This window comes from Leptodactylus fuscus, chromosome 11 (genome assembly GCF_031893055.1).
Source record: "Leptodactylus fuscus isolate aLepFus1 chromosome 11, aLepFus1.hap2, whole genome shotgun sequence".
Lineage (NCBI taxonomy): Eukaryota > Metazoa > Chordata > Amphibia > Anura > Leptodactylidae > Leptodactylus > Leptodactylus fuscus.
Genome location: NC_134275.1, coordinates 40,284,225 through 40,310,510, shown reverse-complemented (window position 1 = coordinate 40,310,510; position 26,286 = coordinate 40,284,225). Strand labels below are relative to the sequence as shown.

At 43.1% G+C, this 26,286-nt stretch overlaps 1 protein-coding gene across 2 annotated transcripts in view; it reads left to right on the top strand.

Moving 5' to 3' along the window:
- Positions 1–26,286, top strand: part of GPSM1 (G protein signaling modulator 1) — a 205,243-nt gene that overhangs the window by 37,990 nt on the left and 140,967 nt on the right. Inside the window, exon 1 of one of the 2 annotated variants that reach the window (XM_075259523.1) lies at positions 18,148–19,031. The exons of the other annotated variant lie outside the window; for it this stretch is intronic. Coding sequence (XP_075115624.1) covers positions 18,868–19,031 — 164 coding nt within the window. The 5' untranslated portion in view covers positions 18,148–18,867. Of the gene's footprint in view, positions 1–18,147; positions 19,032–26,286 lie in introns of those variants that run through there. 2 annotated transcript variants of the gene reach the window in all.

Genomic DNA, 26,286 nt, shown 5'->3' with positions numbered 1-26,286 from the left:
TATATGCCTTGGAGGTGCTGTCCTGTCCTGCCGCCAGCGTCCTATCTGAGAGGGTGTTCAGTGCAGCCGGTGGCATCATCACTGACAAGCGCACCCGTCTGTCAGCTGAGAGTGCCGACCGGCTCACTTTGATAAAAATGAACCACCACTGGATAGAGCCTTCATTTTTGTGCCCACCTGTGTAAAGCACCCCAACATGAAACTCCATGTCTGTACTCAACCTCTCCAATTCCTCCGCATCCTCATACTCATCCACCATAAGCGTTGCACAATTCTGCTAATACTAGGCTCCCTCCAACATGATTTCCCCCAACTCTGCTGGTTAGAGGCTCCCTCCACCCTGATTTCCACCAACTCTGCTGGTTAGAGGCTCCCTCCACCCTGCTTTCCCACAACTCTGCTGGTTAGAGGCTCCTTCCACCATGAATTTGCCCAAACTGGGCTGTTTAGAGGCTCCCTCCACCATGAATTGGTCCAAACTGGGCTGGTTAGAGGCTCCCTCCACCATTAATTGGTCCAAACTGGGCTGGTTAGAGGCTCCCTCCACCATTAATTGGTCCAAACTGGGCTGGTTAGAGGCTCCCTCCACCATGAATTTGCCCAAACTGGGCTGTTTAGAGGCTCCCTCCACCATTAATTGGTCCAAACTGGGCTGGTTAGAGGCTCCCTCCACAATTAATTGGTCCAAACTGGGCTAATTAGAGGCTCCCTCCACCATGAATTGGTCCAAACTGGGTTTTTTAGAGGCTCCCTCCACCATGAATTTGCCCAAACTGGGCTGTTTAGAGGCTCCCTCCACCATGAATTGGTCCAAACTGGGCTGGTTAGAGGCTCCCTCCACCATGAATTTCCCAAAACTTGGCTGTTTAGAGGCTCCCTCCACCATTAATTGGTCCAAACTGGGCTGGTTAGAGGCTCCCTCCACCATGAATTGGTCCAAACTGGGCTGGTTAGAGGCTCCCTCCACCATTAATTGGTCCAAACTGGGCTGGTTAGAGGCTCCCTCCACCATGAATTTGCCCAAACTGGGCTGGTTAGAGGCTCCCTCCACCATGAATTGGTCCAAACTGGGTTTTTTAGAGGCTCCCTCCACCATGAATTTGCCCAAACTGGGCTGGTTAGAGGCTCCCTCCACCATGAATTGGTCCAAACTGGGCTGGTTAGAGGCTCCCTCCACCATGAATTTGCCCAAACTGGGCTGTTTAGAGGCTCCCTCCACCATTAATTGGTCCAAACTGGGCTGGTTAGAGGCTCCCTCCACCATGAATTTGCCCAAACTGGGCTGTTTAGAGGCTCCCTCCACCATGAATTGGTCCAAACTGGGTTTTTTAGAGGCTCCCTCCACCATGAATTGGTCCAAACTGGGCTGGTTAGAGGCTCCCTCCACCATGAATTTCCCAAAACTTGGCTGTTTAGAGGCTCCCTCCACCATTAATTGGTCCAAACTGGGCTGGTTAGAGGCTCCCTCCACCATGAATTGGTCCAAACTGGGGTTTTTAGAGGCTCCCTCCACCATGAATTGGTCCAAACTTGGCTGTTTAGAGGCTCCCTCCACCATGAATTGGTCCAAACTGGGGTGGTTAGAGGCTCCCTCCACCATTAATTGGTCCAAACTGGGCTGGTTAGAGGCTCCCTCCACCATTAATTGGTCCAAACTGGGCTGGTTAGAGGCTCCCTCCACCATGAATTTGCCCAAACTGGGCTGTTTAGAGGCTCCCTCCACCATGAATTTGCCCAAACTGGGCTGGTTAGAGGCTCCCTCCACCATGAATTGGTCCAAACGGGTTTTTAGAGGCTCCCTTCACCATGAATTGGTCCAAACTGGGGTGGTTAGAGGCTCCCTCCACCATTAATTGGTCCAAACTGGGCTGGTTAGAGGCTCCCTCCACCATTAATTGGTCCAAACTGGGCTGGTTAGAGGCTCCCTCCACCATGAATTGGTCCAAACTGGGGTTTTTAGAGGCTCCCTCCACCATGAATTGGTCCAAACTGGGGTGGTTAGAGGCTCCCTCCACCATGAATTGGTCCAAACGGGTTTTTAGAGGCTCCCTCCACCATGAATTGGTCCAAACTGGGGTGGTTAGAGGCTCCCTCCACCATTAATTGGTCCAAACTGGGCTGGTTAGAGGCTCCCTCCACCATTAATTGGTCCAAACTGGGCTGGTTAGAGGCTCCCTCCACCATGAATTGGTCCAAACTGGGGTTTTTAGAGGCTCCCTCCACCATGAATTGGTCCAAACTTGGCTGTTTAGAGGCTCCCTCCACCATTAATTGGTCCAAACTGGGCTGGTTAGAGGCTCCCTCCACCATGAATTGGTCCAAACTGGGTTTTTTAGAGGCTCCCTCCACCATGAATTTGCCCAAACTGGGCTGTTTAGAGGCTCCCTCCACCATGAATTGGTCCAAACTGGGTTTTTTAGAGGCTCCCTCCACCATGAATTGGTCCAAACTGGGCTGGTTAGAGGCTCCCTCCACCATGAATTGGTCCAAACTGGGGTGGTTAGAGGCTCCCTCCACCATGAATTGGTCCAAACTGGGCTGGTTAGAGGCTCCCTCCACCATTAATTGGTCCAAACTGGGCTGGTTAGAGGCTCCCTCCACCATGAATTTGCCCAAACTGGGCTGTTTAGAGGCTCCCTCCACCATTAATTGGTCCAAACTGGGCTGGTTAGAGGCTCCCTCCACAATTAATTGGTCCAAACTGGGCTAATTAGAGGCTCCCTCCACCATGAATTGGTCCAAACTGGGTTTTTTAGAGGCTCCCTCCACCATGAATTTGCCCAAACTGGGCTGTTTAGAGGCTCCCTCCACCATGAATTGGTCCAAACTGGGCTGGTTAGAGGCTCCCTCCACCATGAATTGGTCCAAACTGGGTTTTTTAGAGGCTCCCTCCACCATGAATTGGTCCAAACTGGGCTGGTTAGAGGCTCCCTCCACCATGAATTTCCCAAAACTTGGCTGTTTAGAGGCTCCCTCCACCATTAATTGGTCCAAACTGGGCTGGTTAGAGGCTCCCTCCACCATGAATTGGTCCAAACTGGGGTTTTTAGAGGCTCCCTCCACCATGAATTGGTCCAAACTTGGCTGTTTAGAGGCTCCCTCCACCATGAATTGGTCCAAACTGGGGTGGTTAGAGGCTCCCTCCACCATTAATTGGTCCAAACTGGGCTGGTTAGAGGCTCCCTCCACCATTAATTGGTCCAAACTGGGCTGGTTAGAGGCTCCCTCCACCATGAATTTGCCCAAACTGGGCTGTTTAGAGGCTCCCTCCACCATGAATTTGCCCAAACTGGGCTGGTTAGAGGCTCCCTCCACCATGAATTGGTCCAAACGGGTTTTTAGAGGCTCCCTTCACCATGAATTGGTCCAAACTTGGCTGTTTAGAGGCTCCCTCCACCATGAATTGGTCCAAACTGGGGTGGTTAGAGGCTCCCTCCACCATTAATTGGTCCAAACTGGGCTGGTTAGAGGCTCCCTCCACCATTAATTGGTCCAAACTGGGCTGGTTAGAGGCTCCCTCCACCATGAATTGGTCCAAACTGGGGTTTTTAGAGGCTCCCTCCACCATGAATTGGTCCAAACTTGGCTGTTTAGAGGCTCCCTCCACCATTAATTGGTCCAAACTGGGCTGGTTAGAGGCTCCCTCCACCATGAATTGGTCCAAACTGGGTTTTTTAGAGGCTCCCTCCACCATGAATTTGCCCAAACTGGGCTGTTTAGAGGCTCCCTCCACCATGAATTGGTCCAAACTGGGTTTTTTAGAGGCTCCCTCCACCATGAATTGGTCCAAACTGGGCTGGTTAGAGGCTCCCTCCACCATGAATTGGTCCAAACTGGGGTGGTTAGAGGCTCCCTCCACCATTAATTGGTCCAAACTGGGCTGGTTAGAGGCTCCCTCCACCATTAATTGGTCCAAACTGGGCTGGTTAGAGGCTCCCTCCACCATGAATTTGCCCAAACTGGGCTGTTTAGAGGCTCCCTCCACCATTAATTGGTCCAAACTGGGCTGGTTAGAGGCTCCCTCCACAATTAATTGGTCCAAACTGGGCTAATTAGAGGCTCCCTCCACCATGAATTGGTCCAAACTGGGTTTTTTAGAGGCTCCCTCCACCATGAATTTGCCCAAACTGGGCTGTTTAGAGGCTCCCTCCACCATGAATTGGTCCAAACTGGGCTGGTTAGAGGCTCCCTCCACCATGAATTTCCCAAAACTTGGCTGTTTAGAGGCTCCCTCCACCATTAATTGGTCCAAACTGGGCTGGTTAGAGGCTCCCTCCACCATGAATTGGTCCAAACTGGGCTGGTTAGAGGCTCCCTCCACCATTAATTGGTCCAAACTGGGCTGGTTAGAGGCTCCCTCCACCATGAATTTGCCCAAACTGGGCTGGTTAGAGGCTCCCTCCACCATGAATTGGTCCAAACTGGGTTTTTTAGAGGCTCCCTCCACCATGAATTTGCCCAAACTGGGCTGGTTAGAGGCTCCCTCCACCATGAATTGGTCCAAACTGGGCTGGTTAGAGGCTCCCTCCACCATGAATTTGCCCAAACTGGGCTGTTTAGAGGCTCCCTCCACCATTAATTGGTCCAAACTGGGCTGGTTAGAGGCTCCCTCCACCATGAATTTGCCCAAACTGGGCTGTTTAGAGGCTCCCTCCACCATGAATTGGTCCAAACTGGGTTTTTTAGAGGCTCCCTCCACCATGAATTGGTCCAAACTGGGCTGGTTAGAGGCTCCCTCCACCATGAATTTCCCAAAACTTGGCTGTTTAGAGGCTCCCTCCACCATGAATTGGTCCAAACTGGGCTGGTTAGAGGCTCCCTCCACCATGAATTTCCCAAAACTTGGCTGTTTAGAGGCTCCCTCCACCATGAATTGGTCCAAACTGGGCTGGTTAGAGGCTCCCTCCACCATTAATTGGTCCAAACTGGGCTGGTTAGAGGCTCCCTCCACCATGAATTGGTCCAAACTGGGTTTTTTAGAGGCTCCCTCCACCATGAATTTGCCCAAACTGGGCTGTTTAGAGGCTCCCTCCACCATGAATTGGTTCAAACTGGGCTGGTTAGAGGCTCCCTCCACCATTAATTGGTCCAAACTGGGCTGGTTAGAGGCTCCCTCCACCATTAATTGGTCCAAACTGGGCTGGTTAGAGGCTCCCTCCACCATGAATTTGCCCAAACTGGGCTGGTTAGAGGCTCCCTCCACCATGAATTGGTCCAAACTGGGTTTTTTAGAGGCTCCCTCCACCATGAATTTGCCCAAACTGGGCTGGTTAGAGGCTCCCTCCACCATGAATTGGTCCAAACTGGGGTTTTTAGAGGCTCCCTCCACCATGAATTTGCCCAAACTGGGGTGTTTAGAGGCTCCCTCCACCATGAATTTGCCCAAACTCTGCTGGTTAGAGGCTCAATCCACCCTGATTTTCAAAACAAATGTTGGTGCCAACCTCAACTTACTACAAGGGCCAAATTCACTGCTGGTGACAAGCTCTCCTCACTGCAAGTGCCAAATACACATGTTTCAAGGTGTTTTCCTACTGTCAGAGAGGTGGTATTGAGTGTGTAAAGTGTGTAGTTGTTAGGCTGTGATGTTGGGGTAATAGAGGGTCTTTGGTGTGTTAGATGCCCCCAGACATGCTTCCCCTGCTGTCCCAGTGTCATTCCAGAGGTGTTGGCATCATTTCCTGGGGTGTCATAGTGGACTTGGTGACCCTCCAGACACGGATTTGGGTTTCCCCCTTAACGAGTATCTGTTCCCCATAGACTATAATGGGGTTCGAAACCCGTTCGAACACACGAACATTGAGCGGCTGTTCGAATCGAATTTCGAACCTCGAACATTTTAGTGTTCGCTCATCTCTAACAATAACCTGTCATTGGAAGCAGTGACACTATAAATTCCAAGCTCCTACACACTGTGGTCTCCATGCCGTGTTACTGCAGCTTAGTTCACATTCACTTTAATGAGTTTTACCTAAATGGCTAGAACCTCCTTTCTGATGTAGGCCTCGTATGTGGGACCTCTACTCTTCCTGCGGCTAGGTTATACATTCTTATGGTGGGATTAATCCTTTAATATAAGAGATGGAGAGGTTGACTCAAGGACTTAATCATTAGTGATCCTGCATTTGCTCTTTCATGTAGATGTCTTACATCCACCAGTTCACAGGAGAGCCTTGAGTTTCTATTGCTGTGGGATCTTATGGCAGGGATGAGCTTGTAAGTGAATCCTCTGGGGAAAGCTGTTTGTTTAATGTCCAAGACGCTGGGCAGACTGTTCTTACAAGCTGAGTCTCTTAATTTGCCTGTACGGAGGAAGGAAGGAAGGAAGTCTTTGTTGCCATCAGATGGGTATTAGCTGCCAGTCTATTCTTGACAAATAAATTCTGCTATTTAATGACAGAGGGAAAACAAGTCCGTGTTTACATTGGCCTCCTGCTTATACGCTTCCTCTACTTCCTGATCGCTACATATAAAGGTTTTATTGCTGTTATTTTAAATTAATTTTTTTCTTTTTTTTTTTATGGAACAAATTTTTACTTTTTATTTTCTAATTTATTTTGTGGAATTAATTTTAGCTATTAAATGTATCCTAGAGTTAAATATGGATCACCTATTGCTCATATGTTTTTTGCCTAACTTGTGGTAGAATCTGAGTAACATTCTGGCTGACTGTACCTGCCACTAGGTGGAGCTTTTGAGCTTACTGGTTATATATTGGAGGGAATTTATCAATCCGTTTGAGCCAGTTTTATGGAAATAAAAAGGCAGCAAATTTTGACACTTGCTTGTGCAACACTTTACAAAACCTCAACTCTTCTTTCCCTTGCCTCCCTAGCAGTTGTTGGACTCTATGGCGGTCTATGCTACGAGCACTCCAACATTGATGTGAATGGTGAGCGGCCATTGCTACCCCCATTAGCTAAGTTTTCTTTTCCTAGAAACCCCTTTAATCTCTCTCTAGGGCTATTTAGGGGAGCTCTGTATTATTGCTTTGTATGACACCCTCTGATGCGTTATATAAAAGACAGAATCCAATGATGATATCCGGTGTCCTTACCTGTTATCAGCTGTACACGTGCACGCCACCTTCCCTCACATATACATAGGAACCTATGACTGATTTAGTGAACATGGTTCAGGGTCTATAATACTAGACTGTGCTGCTTCCCCTGGAAAATCCTCTTAGTGCAATCTGATCATCAGCAGGTAAGAACAAGACAATGACTACCTGGAGGGGCTCGTGACCAGTATCCCAGGCACAGCCACTGTGGAATAGATGGCACTGTGTTTGCTCGAGCGCCATGGTCTCCTTTAGGGTATGTTCACACTGATTTTTTTTTTTTTTTTTTTGCAGGCTTTGTTAGCAAAGGTTTTGTGATGGGTGTGTTTTGTTTTTGTTTTGTTTTTTTATACATGAAGCAGTTTTTGTTGCATTTTTCACTACATATTTTTTGCTCCACACACAGTATAGACCTAGAAACTTCCCTTTAAATAAATAAATAAATAAATAAATAAATAAATAGCTTGCGGTTTTTGCAAAAACTATGTTTTGTTTTTCCGCCTCCCATTTATTTTAATGGGTTTTTCAAGGCCAATTCTGCCTGAAGATGTTTTTTTGCCTCTAGCTGAAAAGATCACCTAGACTAGAGGGAAAAAACCCCTCCCACTTATGTTGTGGATTCTGCCTCCAAAATCAGCCTGCAACAAACTCAGTGTGAATATACCCTTATTAGGGTTCACATGGTGGAATTTGTAGAAGCTGAAAAGTTTAGCTTCAGGAATTCATAAAGTAGAAGTTTATCCAAATCTGTCACAGAATCTGCCACAGAATTCACAAATTTCACATCAAATTCCGCACCAACCAAGCAGTATTTTTCTGTTCGGTGGAACGTACCAGACGGAATTCAAGCACGATTTTTATTTTTTCCACTATTTAAAAAAAAAAATTCAGCATCTTCCCTGCATTGTAATGAACGGAGACTGATTACATATGGACCTTGGAGCCAATTTTGAGGCAGATTCTGCTCCAGATTCCTCTGTGTGAACATATCAGGTTGTCAGTAATCTATCTGATATCGATGGCCTGTCCAAAGGAAAGGCCATGAATTATAAATTCCTGAAAAACCCTGCTTACAACCATCACTAGGGGGAGCTTACTATATGCAATACCTTCACTTATACCGTATTGCTCACACCCTAAGCTCCCCCTAGTGGTGACAGCAGGCAGGTAGAATTTTATCATTTACCTTTATATCTATTCATGGTATTTGGAGCTATGAAAAACAAAGCTCCCGCCATTATAAAGGTAAATATAGAAATGAATCCGCACAAAATGTTGCACCTTTAAAACAACAAAGGGTGGAATAATGGACATTCACTGGAAGTGATTTATGTTACTGGATCAGAGGTTTGCACAGCTGTGATGTGCGGAAACCGGATGCCTCTTCCCCTGTCCCCAGTGTATCTCTTATGTCATCTCTGTCTCTCACCTCCTGATGAGTCTGCTCATTTAATTACACCTACAATTAAATATAATGGCAAACACGATAGAATGAGTCCACAGCCTGTCATATAGACGAAGTGATGATGCACGGACCAGTCCCCCGGATTGGGACGGCAAGACATGTACAAGAGAAAATTAGTCCAGCACCACAAGCATATAATATGCTAAAACATAGCTTTTAATTATAAAAAGTAAAAAAAACATATATGGGAGGATACAAAAAAGATACACAATGTCCTTTAAATTCCACACATATTCATGAAAAAATCAATAGATGGAAGAAAAAAAAAGAACATGACTGAGATATTGAAATGGAACAAACCACGTCCCTGTTCACATGATGAGAGCTGACGCGTTTCGAGATGTTTAATCTCTTAGTCGTAGCCATACTAAATGAGACGAAAACTCAGACTTAAGTAAACGACCCACCTATACCTGATTACTTCATAATTAGTAACACCTGATTCCTGAACTCACGGACCCAATGTGCATATACATACAGAAAACACAAACAAACATATAAACACAGAATATTAAAATCCTTCGTTACATTAAAAACACCATGATATATACAAATGAAAATGATGTTCCAAATAATTCAATCTCAACAGTCATTGCCCTATATTATATCATTGACACAAGGGAAAGATGCCCGAATAAACAGGTAAGTATATCATATCATGTCCCTTCTATATAATTTAGCTGCCATTCAGAATGCAAAAATATGTCCATTTACCGCATACTGAATCGCATCAACTCATGATTTGAAAGAAAAAGGAGACATACGGAAAATACATCCGGCATACTCTATCATAGAATCAAAAGGGATATCACAGGAATAATGATGAAAAAAAAAGGGGGTCCTACCTCCCCCGATACAAGATGTTGTCCGGAATGATCACTATGAGTATACATCCCGCATCACGTGATGTCCCATCACATGATCGGATCCACATACTAAGGCTTTTGCCCTACTTCACAGATCGGTATCCAAGGTGATCTCCAGTATCACGTGATAAACTATCACATGACCGGACTCATATGTTTTACTATTGGCTCATGTCTAAAACGCCCACCATACACATTGTTTCAAACTACGTTCTGCCAGAAAGATGCAATTGAAGGAAAAACTCATGACTAGTATGAATATAACATATATTCCAAACCAACATCAGCATAAAAATTCCCAATATACGCAACATTCTGAACTAACCCAAATACTGATGCATACCATTGTGAACTAGTAAAAATACGATAGATCCGTTCTGAAATTGAGGCCATCTGGATATCGCGTGCCCAATTCGAAGATCCAGAAGGCCTCACGTTTCAGGAGTTTCCTCCTCCAATTGCCCCCTCTAGCAGGTCTGGATACCTGTTCAATAGCAAAAAAACCGAATGAAGAAACATCACCATGATGAATTGTGGAAAAATGCCGGGAAGCCCCTGATGCATTAAGTGTACCCTCCTTACTGCAGTCCCTAAGATGTTCGGCAATACGTATCCTAAGTTGCCTTGTAGTACACCCAACATACATTAGGTTACAATTAGAACACAAAATGACATATACCACATACTTAGTTCTGCAATTCAAAGCGTTCCCTATGCGGTAATTTCTCTTAGAAATCTTGTTTTGAAAAGAAGAGGTTCTAACAGCGTATTGACATGTAGAACACTGAGGCACCCCACATCTCCGAAAGCCCAATGTATGTAACCACGATTTCTTGCCCTTACATTTACTATCTCTCAACAGACTTGGTGATAATGCATTTGCTAAAGTCTTCCCTCTCCGGGATACAAACTTGCATCCCTGACCTAAAATTTTGGACACAATGTCATCCGGCATCAAAATAGGAATATATTTCTGTATAATTTGTACAACATGTTTGTAATCACTGCTATAATCGGTACAAAAATAAACTTTTTGTTGTTGTTGATTTAAACCTAATGTCTGTCTGGGTGAATCAGACAATAAGGTTGTCCTTGATTTATTCTGCACAACCCTATCCGCTCTCACTAAAGACCAAGACGGATATCCCCTATCTCTAAGTCTGTTAAAGACCTCCCGTTTCTTCTCACTGAAATCCGCATCGTCTGAACAGGCTCTTTTCGTCCTGATAACTTCACCCACAGGCACAGATTTTATCGTGTGAGCCGGATGACTACTTTCAGCATGCAAAATGGTATTACCAGATAGATCTTTACGAAAAAGAGAGGTAGCAACTTTCCCACACATAACATCCCCTCTGAGTGTAATATCAAGAAAATTGATTTCCTCCTCTGTCTTTTGGTATGTAAATTCAAGATTTAACTCGTTGTCGTTAAGATAAGCAATGAATGCTGGTACGGCCGCCACATCACCCGCCCAAACAATGAGCAGGTCATCTATGTAGCGGCCGTACCAGCATAAGGAATCAACATAAGGATTATCATTACTGTAAATGTATCTTTCCTCCCACCATGATAAAGGTTAGCCAACGAAGGGGAAAAGCGGGCCCCCATAGGGGCACCGCATATCTGCAAGAAAAATGTATCATTGAACATGAAATAATTATGCTGTAACAAATACTCTGTAACTGAGATCACAAATTCACTAAATTCCTCCGTATAGTTTGAATAGTTATAAAGGTGATGTGAGAGGGCGACCAACGCTAACCTATGTGGGATACAAGAGTATAAGGATTTGATGTCACAAGATAACCATGACATGCCTTCACACCATTCAAAACCACTAAAAAACTGCAAAACCTGCTTAGTATCCCGTAAATGGCCTGGGGTCCTCAAAACAAATGGTTGTAATACCTCGTCTAACCACTCACAGACTTTTTTGTTTAAAAAAATGATACCTCGTGGGCTTAGAATAAACAAGTATGCTACAACTATATACAATGAAGATTTTCAAACCAAATGGGAGAATGTATTATCTCAGTGTTCTCTGCAGCTGATGGACCTTATTGTGCAAGAGGAGGAAGTTAGATTGCTCAAATACAAGGAAGACATAAAGGATATTAAATCTAGCCTTGTGAAACATGAGCAATCTAAAACTTATCTGGAGTTATTTCCCAAGATCCAGAACAGGATACAGGATATGGAAAATAATATCATTGCATTAAAAAAGAAAAAGTTTGCTCGTGACAAACAGGACTATGAGTCATCACGTGTTTATAATTGGAAAAGATTTTCCTCTGTATCCACTCCTAGATCCATTCTAAGGAATGATAATAGCAGGAGAACACGAGATCGAACATATTCTCGTCGTGTTTCGTTTAGTTCCTCCGAATTGGAACAGTCTGAGAAAGAAGGATTTTCGGGTGACGAAACTACAGGAGACAGAAGTTTTTTCAACAGGAGTGATGGTTCCAATTTTCCAAAAAACGGAGCCACAGGGCGGGGCGGAAGCACCGCAAGAAATTCCAGATACGTAACACGATCCTCGAACAAGGGACGGTATTAGATGCTGGTGTATCACGCACGGTACCAGATACCGATGCGTCTTGAGACTTTTGCCCTACCCTAGGAACAGGTTCTTCAGATGTTACATCGAATGTTGTTTCTTCTCCGGATGCTGAGTGTTGCGAGATGTATTGTTCAGAGATGGTGGATTTTTCGTCCACACAATCCACCAGTATATTGCCTGAAGTTATCTCTAATGTGTATAATATTTCATCTAGAAAATTAACACCAAGTATGATATCTTTACTCGGTAGGGGTCTAAATTTCGTACCTGCAGAAAATTTTAATCTTTTTGAAACTTTGCTAGATGTTAACAAATTCATCCGTTCACTTACTATTAGGAAACATTTTTGGAGAGATGATGTGGGGGACAGGGAACAAAATCATGCAAATATGGATGAGTCTAGAGTCATCAATGAGTTCAAAATGCTTAACTTTAAAGAACAATTGTGTTTGTCTAATTTAAACAAATTACAAATGGATAATTCCACACCTATCCGTAATGTTCACACAATTCAAGTTAATAGCAAGAACCCCTATTTTTATCCGATTAATGCCAGGGTGCCAGTGTTCGATTTATTTCAGCAGGCGGTTGAACGGGACCTCAGAATGTTATCTTCCTGGGTATCAAGTGATTCATTTAAAGGTAGAAGTAATTTATCATTTAAAGAAAGGGAGGCTTTGAGAGAATTGTCCAGTGATGACAGTATTGTTACTAAGATGGCAGACAAAGGAGGCATGGTAGTGGTGTTGAATAGAGACGATTATGTCAGGTCAGCCATGGATATCCTTGATGATAGGAAAACATATAGGACACTTGATTCTGATCCTACACCCAGTTTCAGGAATACCTTGAATGATATATTGTTAGAGGGAGTGGCACTAGGTATATTTGATGAGAAAGATTTGGATTATTTATTACCGAAAGAACCTGTGGTTTCTATATTCCACGGACTACCCAAGATACATAAAAATGCTGTATCACCCCCGCTTCGCCCAATAATATCGGGCATTGGATCCCTAAACGAAAAAGTCTGTGAGTGGTTAGACGAGGTATTACAACCACTTGTTTTGAGGACCCCAGGCCATTTACGGGATACTAAGCAGGTTTTGCAGTTTTTTTTAGTGGTTTTGAATGGTGTGAAGGCATGTCATGGTTATCTTGTGACATCAAATCCTTATACTCTTGTATCCCACATAGGTTAGCGTTGGTCGCCCTCTCACATCACCTTTATAACTATTCAAACTATACGGAGGAATTTAGTGAATTTGTGATCTCAGTTACAGAGTATTTGTTACAGCATAATTATTTCATGTTCAATGATACATTTTTCTTGCAGATATGCGGTGCCCCTATGGGGGCCCGCTTTTCCCCTTCGTTGGCTAACCTTTATCATGGTGGGAGGAAAGATACATTTACAGTAATGATAATCCTTATGTTGATTCCTTATGCTGGTACGGCCGCTACATAGATGACCTGCTCATTGTTTGGGCGGGTGATGTGGCGGCCGTACCAGCATTCATTGCTTATCTTAACGACAACGAGTTAAATCTTGAATTTACATACCAAAAGACAGAGGAGGAAATCAATTTTCTTGATATTACACTCAGAGGGGATGTTATGTGTGGGAAAGTTGCTACCTCTCTTTTTCGTAAAGATCTATCTGGTAATACCATTTTGCATGCTGAAAGTAGTCATCCGGCTCACACGATAAAATCTGTGCCTGTGGGTGAAGTTATCAGGACGAAAAGAGCCTGTTCAGACGATGCGGATTTCAGTGAGAAGAAACGGGAGGTCTTTAACAGACTTAGAGATAGGGGATATCCGTCTTGGTCTTTAGTGAGAGCGGATAGGGTTGTGCAGAATAAATCAAGGACAACCTTATTGTCTGATTCACCCAGACAGACATTAGGTTTAAATCAACAACAACAAAAAGTTTATTTTTGTACCGATTATAGCAGTGATTACAAACATGTTGTACAAATTATACAGAAATATATTCCTATTTTGATGCCGGATGACATTGTGTCCAAAATTTTAGGTCAGGGATGCAAGTTTGTATCCCGGAGAGGGAAGACTTTAGCAAATGCATTATCACCAAGTCTGTTGAGAGATAGTAAATGTAAGGGCAAGAAATCGTGGTTACATACATTGGGCTTTCGGAGATGTGGGGTGCCTCAGTGTTCTACATGTCAATACGCTGTTAGAACCTCTTCTTTTCAAAACAAGATTTCTAAGAGAAATTACCGCATAGGGAACGCTTTGAATTGCAGAACTAAGTATGTGGTATATGTCATTTTGTGTTCTAATTGTAACCTAATGTATGTTGGGTGTACTACAAGGCAACTTAGGATACGTATTGCCGAACATCTTAGGGACTGCAGTAAGGAGGGTACACTTAATGCATCAGGGGCTTCCCGGCATTTTTCCACAATTCATCATGGTGATGTTTCTTCATTCGGTTTTTTTGCTATTGAACAGGTATCCAGACCTGCTAGAGGGGGCAATTGGAGGAGGAAACTCCTGAAACGTGAGGCCTTCTGGATCTTCGAATTGGGCACGCGATATCCAGATGGCCTCAATTTCAGAACGGATCTATCGTATTTTTACTAGTTCACAATGGTATGCATCAGTATTTGGGTTAGTTCAGAATGTTGCGTATATTGGGAATTTTTATGCTGATGTTGGTTTGGAATATATGTTATATTCATACTAGTCATGAGTTTTTCCTTCAATTGCATCTTTCTGGCAGAACGTAGTTTGAAACAATGTGTATGGTGGGCGTTTTAGACATGAGCCAATAGTAAAACATATGAGTCCGGTCATGTGATAGTTTATCACGTGATACTGGAGATCACCTTGGATACCGATCTGTGAAGTAGGGCAAAAGCCTTAGTATGTGGATCCGATCATGTGATGGGACATCACGTGATGCGGGATGTATACTCATAGTGATCATTCCGGACAACATCTTGTATCGGGGGAGGTAGGACCCCCTTTTTTTTTCATCATTATTCCTGTGATATCCCTTTTGATTCTATGATAGAGTATGCCGGATGTATTTTCCGTATGTCTCCTTTTTCTTTCAAATCATGAGTTGATGCGATTCAGTATGCGGTAAATGGACATATTTTTGCATTCTGAATGGCAGCTAAATTATATAGAAGGGACATGATATGATATACTTACCTGTTTATTCGGGCATCTTTCCCTTGTGTCAATGATATAATATAGGGCAATGACTGTTGAGATTGAATTATTTGGAACATCATTTTCATTTGTATATATCATGGTGTTTTTAATGTAACGAAGGATTTTAATATTCTGTGTTTATATGTTTGTTTGTGTTTTCTGTATGTATATGCACATTGGGTCCGTGAGTTCAGGAATCAGGTGTTACTAATTATGAAGTAATCAGGTATAGGTGGGTCGTTTACTTAAGTCTGAGTTTTCGTCTCATTTAGTATGGCTACGACTAAGAGATTAAACATCTCGAAACGCGTCAGCTCTCATCATGTGAACAGGGACGTGGTTTGTTCCATTTCAATATCTCAGTCATGTTCTTTTTTTTTTTTCTTCCATCTACTGATTTTTTCATGAATATGTGTGGAATTTAAAGGACATTGTGTATCTTTTTTGTATCCTCCCATATATGTTTTTTTACTTTTTATAATTAAAAGCTATGTTTTAGCATATTATATGCTTGTGGTGCTGGACTAATTTTCTCTTGTACAATTAAATATAATGGCTTTCATAACGGGAATGTAATTTCCTGCTGCAATGGCCTCCATAGCATGGCTTACATAGAAAAACATGCTCACCTCTATGTGCTGGAGATGCCTGCAACAATGGCTGTTGATCAGCCATTGCTTCTTTCTTATTCCTTCAGCACATGCATTATGGTATGTACCACATAATATATGTAAAAGCCCAAAGCCTTTGAAAATTCATAAAAAATACATTTGTCTTAGCACTTCTTCCATTCATGTTCTCTTTTTTATTCCTATTTTGTCTCCTATTCAGTTAAAAATGTAAAATATAAAGATATATTTTCTTTTTGGTTTCTACTAAGGGATCTGTCACTCAGGACTCCCTCAGATTAACTGTGCCAAGACACTGATGTTCCTGGTATTGTTTACATGTCTACACCTGTTGCTGCATTTTTTAGGGCAAGTGAGCAGTTTGGTTCCTAGATTGTAAACAATACCCAGAGCTGTGCTGTCTTGGTACAGCTGATCTGCAGGGGTCCTGGATTACAGACCCCTGCAAATCTGCTATCGATGGCCTATCCTCAGGATATCCTCAGGCCTATCCTCCCCTTTAAGCCCGTGACTTTTATCTGAGACCTAGCCCACTTGTTGGACCAGTGTCTAAAACATGTCCTCCAGTTTTTGCTGTAAATGGCTCAGGAGTTCTGGATCATTTTCATGAGTAAATTTGTCTCATTTGTTTTTGTCATTCTAAATTCATTTTCTGACACAGACCTGTGTAATGCCTTTTCAGTTTAATATATTATACAACCAGTATGCAATAACTAAGACAGGTTTGGATTTTTGCAAGGCATCTGCATTAAATGTTTGGCTATTGGACACACTTGAGCCAGTCCAGAAATAGTGTCTGACTCTGGACACCAGGCAGTGCAACTCCTAAATCTGCAGCAATGTCTTTTGGCGCAGCTGCATTAAACGCTCCTGCTTCTGCAGTCTAGCAGATCGGGTCTCTGGCTGTTAGATCATTTTTGGGGGGTAGTACAGCATCCCAAAGTTCTACTGCTTTAAGTGTTTGTCTATTGTGCCTCTGAGTTGTGTTGGTATGTCCTGTACTCTGTGTTCTTTGTTCTTTGTCACATGTATATACTGTTTGCAGCTTTCCCTGTTGTTTCCACCCCCACCTCCCCAGTGTTTCACACCTTCCCCTTGGTTCAGCCCTGGCCAATCAGGCCACTGACCAGGGTTGTAGGAGACCTTAGTCTCCACTGTGACCATTGGTCCTCAGTTCAATCTAGAGATCAGTACAGTGACAGTGTGCAGAGGTTTCCTGCATCCAGCATCTGTACTGAGGCCCAACGGCTAGCTATACAGCCTCGGAGGATTATTCATCACCCCAGGCTCATCCAGAGTCAGCCCTGAGAGGGGAGAATTGCTGTCTGCAGTATTGGACATTTTATGTACAGTGCCAGGAGGAGAAGGAGAGGACCCTGACATGAGGAACATGTGTACTTGGTCTAGCAGGTGGTACATCATCCGCCACTACAACTCCCATGTTCCAGTGTCCTCCATATGGGTGGCGGCAGTAGCCCACCAGATTATAAAGCTAGAGCCACTTCGTCAACAAGAAATGACTTCTCATTAAAGGAGTCTGTCACCAGAGTGAAGTATATTAATAAAGCAACACCTATAGGTCAGGCTCAACGGAATGTTACCCTTGTTTCCCCATTAAAATATATCCCTCCGTTGCTAAGATATTCATTCATTTTACAATATGCAAAAGAGCAGTCTGGAGCACCTAGGGTGGGTCCATTGCTCCAATCTGCTACACCCCAGACAAATATAATATGCTCTCCTTTCTACCTTCTGTACGTGACAGGGCCAGGGAGCTTTATTGAAATCTCACCCGGTCCTGTATTCTTGGATTTGCACCAGTGTATTAGAGCAGTGCGGGAAGTAACAGTTTGGAGCAACAGACTTGTCATTGGTGCTCCAGACTGCTCATTTGCATATTGTGAAATAAATAAATGAATATCTCAGCAACAAAGACATTAATTTTCATGGGGAACAAAGAGTTACGTGTAGGAGAGCCTGAACTACCAGTGTTTGTGGTTTAATATGCTTCACCCTGGTGACGGATTCCCTTTAAGGCCTTTACTGGTCTGGTTAATAACGCTAAAACCCCCCAATTGTCAGCTCTGTATAGGGAGACAAATATTTGCTGGCTTTTTATAGTAGACTGTTACTAGAATTCAGTCCAGAATGCAGAATACAGTGGTGCTAGAAATTCCAGAAAGCCATTGTATGACTGTCACGGACGCCTCGGCCTGTTTCATTCTATGGCTTGGCATTGTAGATGCCTGTGTGATGAGTACGGCTGGCACTTTTAATGATAACATATGGTGAGCCTTGCATAGATCCTCTTTGTCATTGCACTGATATCAGAGATTTGAGGGATCAGAGCGGATTCAGTTCTTTACAGCTAGATGAGTCCAGTTTGTTGGGGGTGACCGGCTCTGTCAGTTCACCTTTGCTTAGGTCCGTGCAGGTTCCTACTGACTTCACGGAAACAAAAAGAAAAAGTTTTTGCTTAGATGGGGTAGAAAGTCAGTGGGAGAAGTCTGAAGGAGACCCTAGAGTTTTCTAGAAAGCGGAGCTGGTAACAACAACCTTGCCTTGGGATAATGCTAAGCCCCATCAGCTGTCAATAGTAAACTGGAATGAACAGCTATAGGAAGCTTCGGCGAGAGCAGCATATTTCTTCTGACAGCTGAGGTGGAGGGTGCCACAGAGGATCAACACAAATTTGTGACGGGGTTGGAATACTTTTGATGTGAGGCCCAGCTGGTTGGCGAGAGGAAAACCCGTCGCAGAAGAAAATCGCAGCTCTGTAAGAAATGAAAATATTCTCCACATAGAGACTTTATCTGCCCCTCCATCGGCTTCCGCTATTTACTATCCTTACCGGTTAATGAGGGAGAAAGTATTCATGTCTTCTGTCAACTTGGGGGCAGACTTCCTGTGCACCTGCTAAGAGAGAGCGGGGGCTGAGACTCCAGACTGGTCAATGATCACTTATTGCATTTAGAATTTTTTGGGTTGGTTTTCATGCAGATCGCTCGGCCCGCAGCTCTGCACAGCAGATAGGGCATAGGCCTGAAGACGGAATTAGGAAATCTGAATTCTGACACTGGATTTTCTCCAAAATGCCTGAATCTGATTTAGAAGGTGCCGGATCTAGCTTGACTCTTGGTGAGAAGGCAGTATGTCGGATTGTTTACTGTGGGCCCCGTCCTAGAGTCCTGTTACTTCCTATGGCTTTGGAGCTTTGGCTGTATGTGCAGAAAACCAGGAGTATGCAAAAGAAGAGGTGAGATGATGTCTTTGTATGGTCTGTAGGTCAGTTCAGTTAGGGTGCATGTGGCCAGCTGCCAACGACCATCTGATCAATAGCTGCATGCGCACTAGGGTTATGGCTCAATATAACTTTCACGATGTGAACATGTACCCCAAGTTTGCTGAGTAGAACTCTGCTAAGAATTTGTGGCATAGTTCTGATCTTCTGTTTTGAAGGGATCAAGTTTTCAACATATTATCTATCCATAAAATTGGTGATAAGTGTCTGATCCTGTTATTCTCCCATTTCATGATGGTAAATGGAATTATAAACTTGTGATAGGGCAGTAATAGTGGAAGCGAAAGGCAATAAGGACAACATTGGTAGGCTCTACCAAGAAATATCATGCCTGTGGCATCTTGAGAGGGGATGAGCGGGATCCTGCAAAATATATTTGCAATTCCTACCAAATTCTGTGTGTCATGCCTGGTGCAATGTAATATGAAGGATCGTGTTCCATTATGATTTCTTACAAAGCCAAATATTTATCACCTTTACATAGTGATTTAGTATATACGGTAAGGATTAGTACAGTGATGTGTACGTGTATATATGGACAATATCTGGAGTAACTGGTCTATCTGGAGTACCACAGCATCCCTTCTGCTCACTTCTGAGCACATTCAGTGCACCCTTCTATATTTTATCTGTGTCCATGAGGTTTTATATATATATATATATATATATATATATATATATATATATATATATATATATATATATATATATATTTTACTTTACTGCTCTATAGGTTTATATGGGAGAGGAGAGAAGCTAAGCACTTTAATGTATATGATTAGAGGGAGAGGAGTTCAGTTCTGTGGTATATAGGGTTATATGATAGGAGAGAGAAGCTGAGCGCTGTGATATATAGGATTATATGATAGAGGAGAGAAGCTGAGCTCTGTGATATACAGTCCTATGAAAAAGTTTGGGCACCCCTATTAATCTTAATCATTTTTAGTTCTAAATATTTTGGTATTTGCAACAGCCATTTCAGTTTGATATATCTAATAACTGATGGACACAGTAATATTTCAGGATTGAAATGAGGTTTATTGTACTAACAGAAAATGTGCAATATGCATTAAACCAAAATCTGACCGGTGCAAAAGTATGGGCACCTCAACAGAAAAGTGACATTAATATTTAGTAGATCCTCCTTTTGCAAAGATAACAGCCTCTAGTCGCTTCCTGTAGCTTTTAATCAGTTCCTGGATACTGGATAAAGGTATTTTGGACAAACAATTCAAGTTCAGTTAAGTTAGATGGTCGCCGAGCATGGACAGCCCGCTTCAAATCATCCCACAGATGTTCAATGATATTCAGGTCTGGGGACTGGGATGGCCATTCCAGAACATTGTAATTGTTCCTCTGCATGAATGCCTGAGTCGATTTGGAGCGGTGTTTTGGATCATTGTCTTGCTGAAATAGCCATCCCCGACGTAACTTCAACTTCGTCACTGATTCTTGAACATTATTCTCAAGAATCTGCTGATACTGAGTGGAATCCATGCGACCCTCAACTTTAACAAGATTCCCGGTGCCGGCATTGGCCACACAGCCCCAAAGCATGATGGAACCTCCACCAAATTTTACAGTGGGTAGCAAGTGTTTTTCTTGGAATGCTGTTTCTTTTTGGACGCCATGCATAACGCCTTTTTTTTTTATAACCAAACAACTCAATCTTTGTTTCCAAAATGAAGTTGGCTTCTCCAAATGTGCTTTTGCATACCTCAGGCGACTCTGTTTGTGGCGTACGTGCAGAAATGGCTTCTTTCTCATCACTCTCCCATACAGCTTCTCCTTGTGCAAAGTGCGCTGTATTGCTGACTGATGCACAGTGACACCATCTGCAGCAAGATGATGCTGCAGCTCTTTGGAGATGGTCTGTGGATTGTCCTTGACTGTTCTCACCATTCTTCTTCTCTGCCTTTCTGATATTTTTCTTGGCCTGCCACTTCTGGGCTTAACAAGAACTGTCCCTGTGGTCTTCCATTTCCTTACTATGTTCCTCACAGTGGAAACTGACAGGTTAAATTTCTGAGACAACGTTTTGTATCCTTCCCCTGAACAACTATGTTGAACAATCTTTGTTTTCAGATCATTTGAGAGCGGGCTGTTCATGTTCGGCGACCATCAAACTTAACTGAACTTGAATTGTTTTGTAGAAAGAAATGGTCCAAAATACCTTTATCCAGGATCCAGGAACTGATTAAAAGCTACAGGAAGCGACTAGAGGCTGTTATCTTTGCAAAAGGAGGATCTACTAAATATTAATGTCACTTTTCTGTTGAGGTGCCCATATTTTTGCACCGGTCAAATTTTGGTTTAATGCATATTGCACATTTTCTGTTAGTACAATAAACCTCATTTCAATCCTGAAATATTACTGTGTCCATCAGTTATTAGATATATCAAACCGAAATGGCTGTTGCAAACACCAAAATATTTAGAACTAAAAATGATTAAGATTAATAGGGGTGCCCAAACTTTTTCATAGGATTGTATAGGGTTATATGATAAAGGAGAGAAGCTGAGCACTGTGATATATAGGGTTATATGATAGAGGAGAGAAGCTGAACTCTGTGATATATAGGTTATATGATAGAGGAGAGAAGCTGAAGTCTATGGTGCATTGGTTCGCGCCCCCCCCCCCCCCCCAGCCTCAGCTTCCCTGATCTATACAAGAGCCATATACAGTATACAGTTTTTACCTCTCAATACAGATGAAGGGACATAATATTATAACTTGTATTAATGACATAGAAGCTGCCAGAAAATCCCAAGTTGTTGGACAGTTTAGTTACAGAAACGGATTAGCGGCTTTTCCTTCGCACTCTGTGCGGTTTTGCAGGTTACTTCGTGTCCAGTAATAAGGGAATGGCGATAATCAATTAGTCACTTCACTTTCTTTAAGTAAAAGCATCGGCTGCCCCTGTACCAACTGGGGCTGTAGTGCAGCTGGTACACCGTCTGGCATCGCCCTCAGGGACACAATTAGGCGGCTCACTGCGCACACTTGGCTTCCACTGACTTTCATTAAACACTCATTTCTGTACAATGTGAGTCCGGTTACAGCACTAAGTTTCTACTCTGTAGCAGTAGTATGTAGAGTTGTGGCATATCAGGTACAGGTGCCGCCTGTCCATTAACAGTAATGGCATGTGATTACCGTGGTCACTTTGCATCATGTACAGACACCTCAAAAGTACAGCCATATGCAGAAAAAATAGTCTAGATATGGCTGCCTCAGTGTTGGAACAAAGCCTTAGGCTCTGAGCACCCGACTACGTGCCTTTCCACTGTCCTAGCTGTGTTTTTCACACCTGTGTATTATCTGGAGCCTGTGTATGAAGCAGTGAGCCTGGGGCAAAACTCACGGAAAGTCCTATACCTGTCTGTTTGTGGCCTAAACTCACTAAATGCGGTGAATGGGTGCGTGTGGACACGGGTGGCACACAGATGGCATCCATGTACCCTAGTGTACAGACACATGCATGTAGCCTTAAATTTCTTTACCATTCTTTTTGACAAGTAACATTTGCTGATCTGCAAAAAGGAAGGAAAGGATAAAGAGATACTAGAACAGCAATTAAAAAAAGGAAATGATGGCCGGAGCTCATTACAAGTGGTTCCGCTCAATTATAGAAGCCATTGTAGCAGGTCTCCACCAACACTAATCTCAAAGAGTTCTCCTCGTCTCCGAGGCCAAGTACCAGATTATATGCCCAGAGGGCCCCTGATCAGTGCCAGCTTGGGGAAGATAATTCTTTATAGAAATTATATTGTATATTATGAGTGATCTATACTAAAAGTGAATCTCCAGATACTGAAGTGTTATGTAAGGAAGCAGCAGAACTTGTAATATTAGCCGAATCTCTTCACAGCGATGTCGATTTTGCTAGTGCAATTCATACACAGATGATGGCTGCCAGCAGAGCAAGAATACAGGCTTCCATAAAAATAAAGTAAAATGAAATGTAATACCATAAACATAAAGCAGAACACCACGACAACCCGTACTACACAGCCGACTCTGTAAATAAAAATGTTACTTTTTGTTCCAAATTTTTGCCTTACATAAATTAATTACTTATGTATACAGCAAAATGGAGCCTAAGTGAATCTACAGCTCGTCCAGAAACGAACAAGCCGTCACACACCAATGCTGATTTGATGATATTTATTGTTGTTAGAAAAAGGGATTGTCCCATTAAGGACTCTTATTCCCTCTACTCTGGGGAAAAGTGTCAGCTGGATGGGGGCACAGCTCGTGTATTCCCCAGCGGTCAGGAGACTGGGGGATTCAAAGTCCTCCATGTTTCCACCTTGTGAATGAAGTGCCAGTGTGTTTGCATGACTGGCTCTTCATTTGCTCCTATGGGGCTGCTGGGACTGCAATCTCATATCAGTGAATGGAGTGTCAGCTTTACTATAGTTTACTATAACTATGGCAAGAAATCAAGTTATTGCCAGAAATCTAGGCCAGTCACTGGTGGAGGAGGTTTCTTTTCTAGCACATGAGACCTCTAGCATTATTAATGGGGAGAGTATAGTAAGCCATTGGCAGACAGAAGGACAAATAATCCCAATATATAGAGAGAGTAGAAGATGGCAGTCCCTATAGCCTACAGCATGACAGTAATAATACCAATATATAGAGTAGAGGGTGGCAGGCCCTATAAAGTACACCCTGGTGGTAATAATACATATAGATAGAGAGAGAGATATCCCTATAGCCTACAGTATGATGGTAATAATACCAATATATTGAGTAGAGGATGACCATCCCTATAACGTATGCCAGGGCAGTAATAATACCAATATATATAGAGTAGAGGATGGCAGGCCCTATAACGTACACTATGGCGGTGACATGACCACACTGCCCTCATTCTGCCCATGATCACATTCCTGGTAACAAGAACTTTCTGCTGCAGAAAAAAAAAATAACAAAAGTGCTTTGTGCTGCTGAAGCCCTTCTGTGTCAGCATATTTGCCTCCGTATGCTGGCGAAGCACAAACGCACTGTCACATCCTCTGATTTACTAGAAAAATTACAGTCCTTTAAAGAGACTTTGGATGAGTTTGTAATATCTGCTTGTCGTCTCGTACAGTGCCATTAGTCCACCTGACACCTGCCCTACTAAATACTTTATTCTCATAAAATAATTCCAGAGCCCCCTTTATTCCTGCCATTGCCCTGTTACTCCCCCTGGAAATGTATAAACAGATGGACAAGTCTTCTGTACTGTACCACGCAGGTATACTGAGAGTCTCCGTAGAGTGATCCCTTAAATCCTTCTAGGATGAGGACACATGTTCTAGAAAAGCAGTTTTTTTTTTCTTTCAGATTTTGCTGTGTTTTTTATTTTAGTGGATTTAGCAGAAGGCAGAGGTGTAAGAGCTTCCTTTATACTTTCCATTCATCTCGAAGCCTCTCTTGACTTTGGCTCAAAAAAAAAAACCTGGGTAAAATTTGCACCAAAAACTCAACTTTTCCACATCGTGTGGTTCCAGCCTTAAAGGGATATTTCCATAACTGAAATGTATCACCTTCTTCGATACATTCTTCGCCGACCGCTTACCAGGAATGACCGATAAGAGCGCCAACTGAGGGGAGGCAGATATAGAGCGCTCACTCACCTTGGAGTACAATGAAAACACCGCATCCCAGAAAGGCTGCAGAACGTCACAGTCCCACCAGATATGGAGTATAGTGCCCCTAGTGGTGCCACAACGCCAACACCGGTCGGAAACAGCCGGGAAGATCCTATGGACGAGTACTGGACATCTATACCACAGAGTCAGGATCTTTAAAATTCCTTTCTTGTGCACTACACGGAAGGGCCATCCTGTGGGAAAGCAGGAAGGATTTATCCCAGTCAGCAGACGACAGACTCATGGAGAGGTCAGAGTTCCACGCAGCCACGTACGAGGATGACCCCCATGGATTTAGATATAATCTGCAAAATCTTGCATTCCAAACTGGCTGTTCAGACAAGTAAACTGGGAGATGGCCATGTTTGAGTGGATTTACTGGTTTGATATATGATATCTTTCTGTCCTATCAACATTTCTAAATGATTTGCCCCAAAGAGATGATACAGGGTGAGCACGACTGTAGGACGAGACTGTCCATTCTGAGACAAGTAAAACACACCGATTGGATCTTTTGTTTTTCTCTTTCTGTCTGAGAAGTAACCATGACAACAGTGAGAGATACCCTGTGGAATACGGATGTGTAGCGTTCGCTTGTTGCCATAGTATACACGCCGGTGTGCAATGATATTGGAGAGACATGCATTTACTTGAATGAATGTGGTATTTATAGGCAGGTATGGTGTCAGATAAAGCACCCTGGAGGATTCACCTGAGCAGGTACTGTGTTCAGATTGACTTCTTTTTTTTTTAATCACATACTGTATGTGTAAATACACTAATATAATGATATTTATGGGACTTGTATAGACCAGGACACTTATGTCCTTGCAGAAAGCAAACAACTTGGTCTACTTTGGAGTGGTTGTGCATAGGTTTAACTGCTGTATGTTACCCAGGTTATGCACTGTTTGTTATTATGTTGATGTGCACAGTTTAACATTCCTGTTGTAAAGCAACAGGAATCAGGGAGAGAAGTCCTAAAAAGCCTAAAACTGGCAAGGTCCTGAGAAAGGTCAAAGGGGGCAACCTTCTGAGAGATTACAAATATGAACCAAGAAGGGCCTGAAGAGTGACAGAAATAATTCAGACTGATCCACTTACTGCAACTCTGATGTCCTCACTAACATCAACCTATCCATTCTTCTCTTCTGTCAGAGGAACAGAACAATAGACAGTCGGATCACTGTAATACTGGTTACACACGGAACCTGGCGGACGCTATTGACTACAATGGGGTCCTTCAGGTATCCGTTGATTTAAAACTGAAACTAGCCGAGGGAAAAGTCCTCCATGCAATTTCAGACCGATGCTGCGACAGTGTCTCCAATGCAGACTCCAGGACAAATAGATCAACCCATTGTAGACAGATGAACCATTCACTTCAATGAGACAAAAGAGTCTTCTGTCCAGCTACCATCACTACAGCACATTCCCATTATTATTTAACAGACTGAGCTTCCTGGTGAGTACCACTAAGTCTTTATACATCATTGTAGTAACCATCAAGAGGCTGCATCTCATTGTAAGCAGTGGCAAAAGACTATGCTTCATTGTACTAACC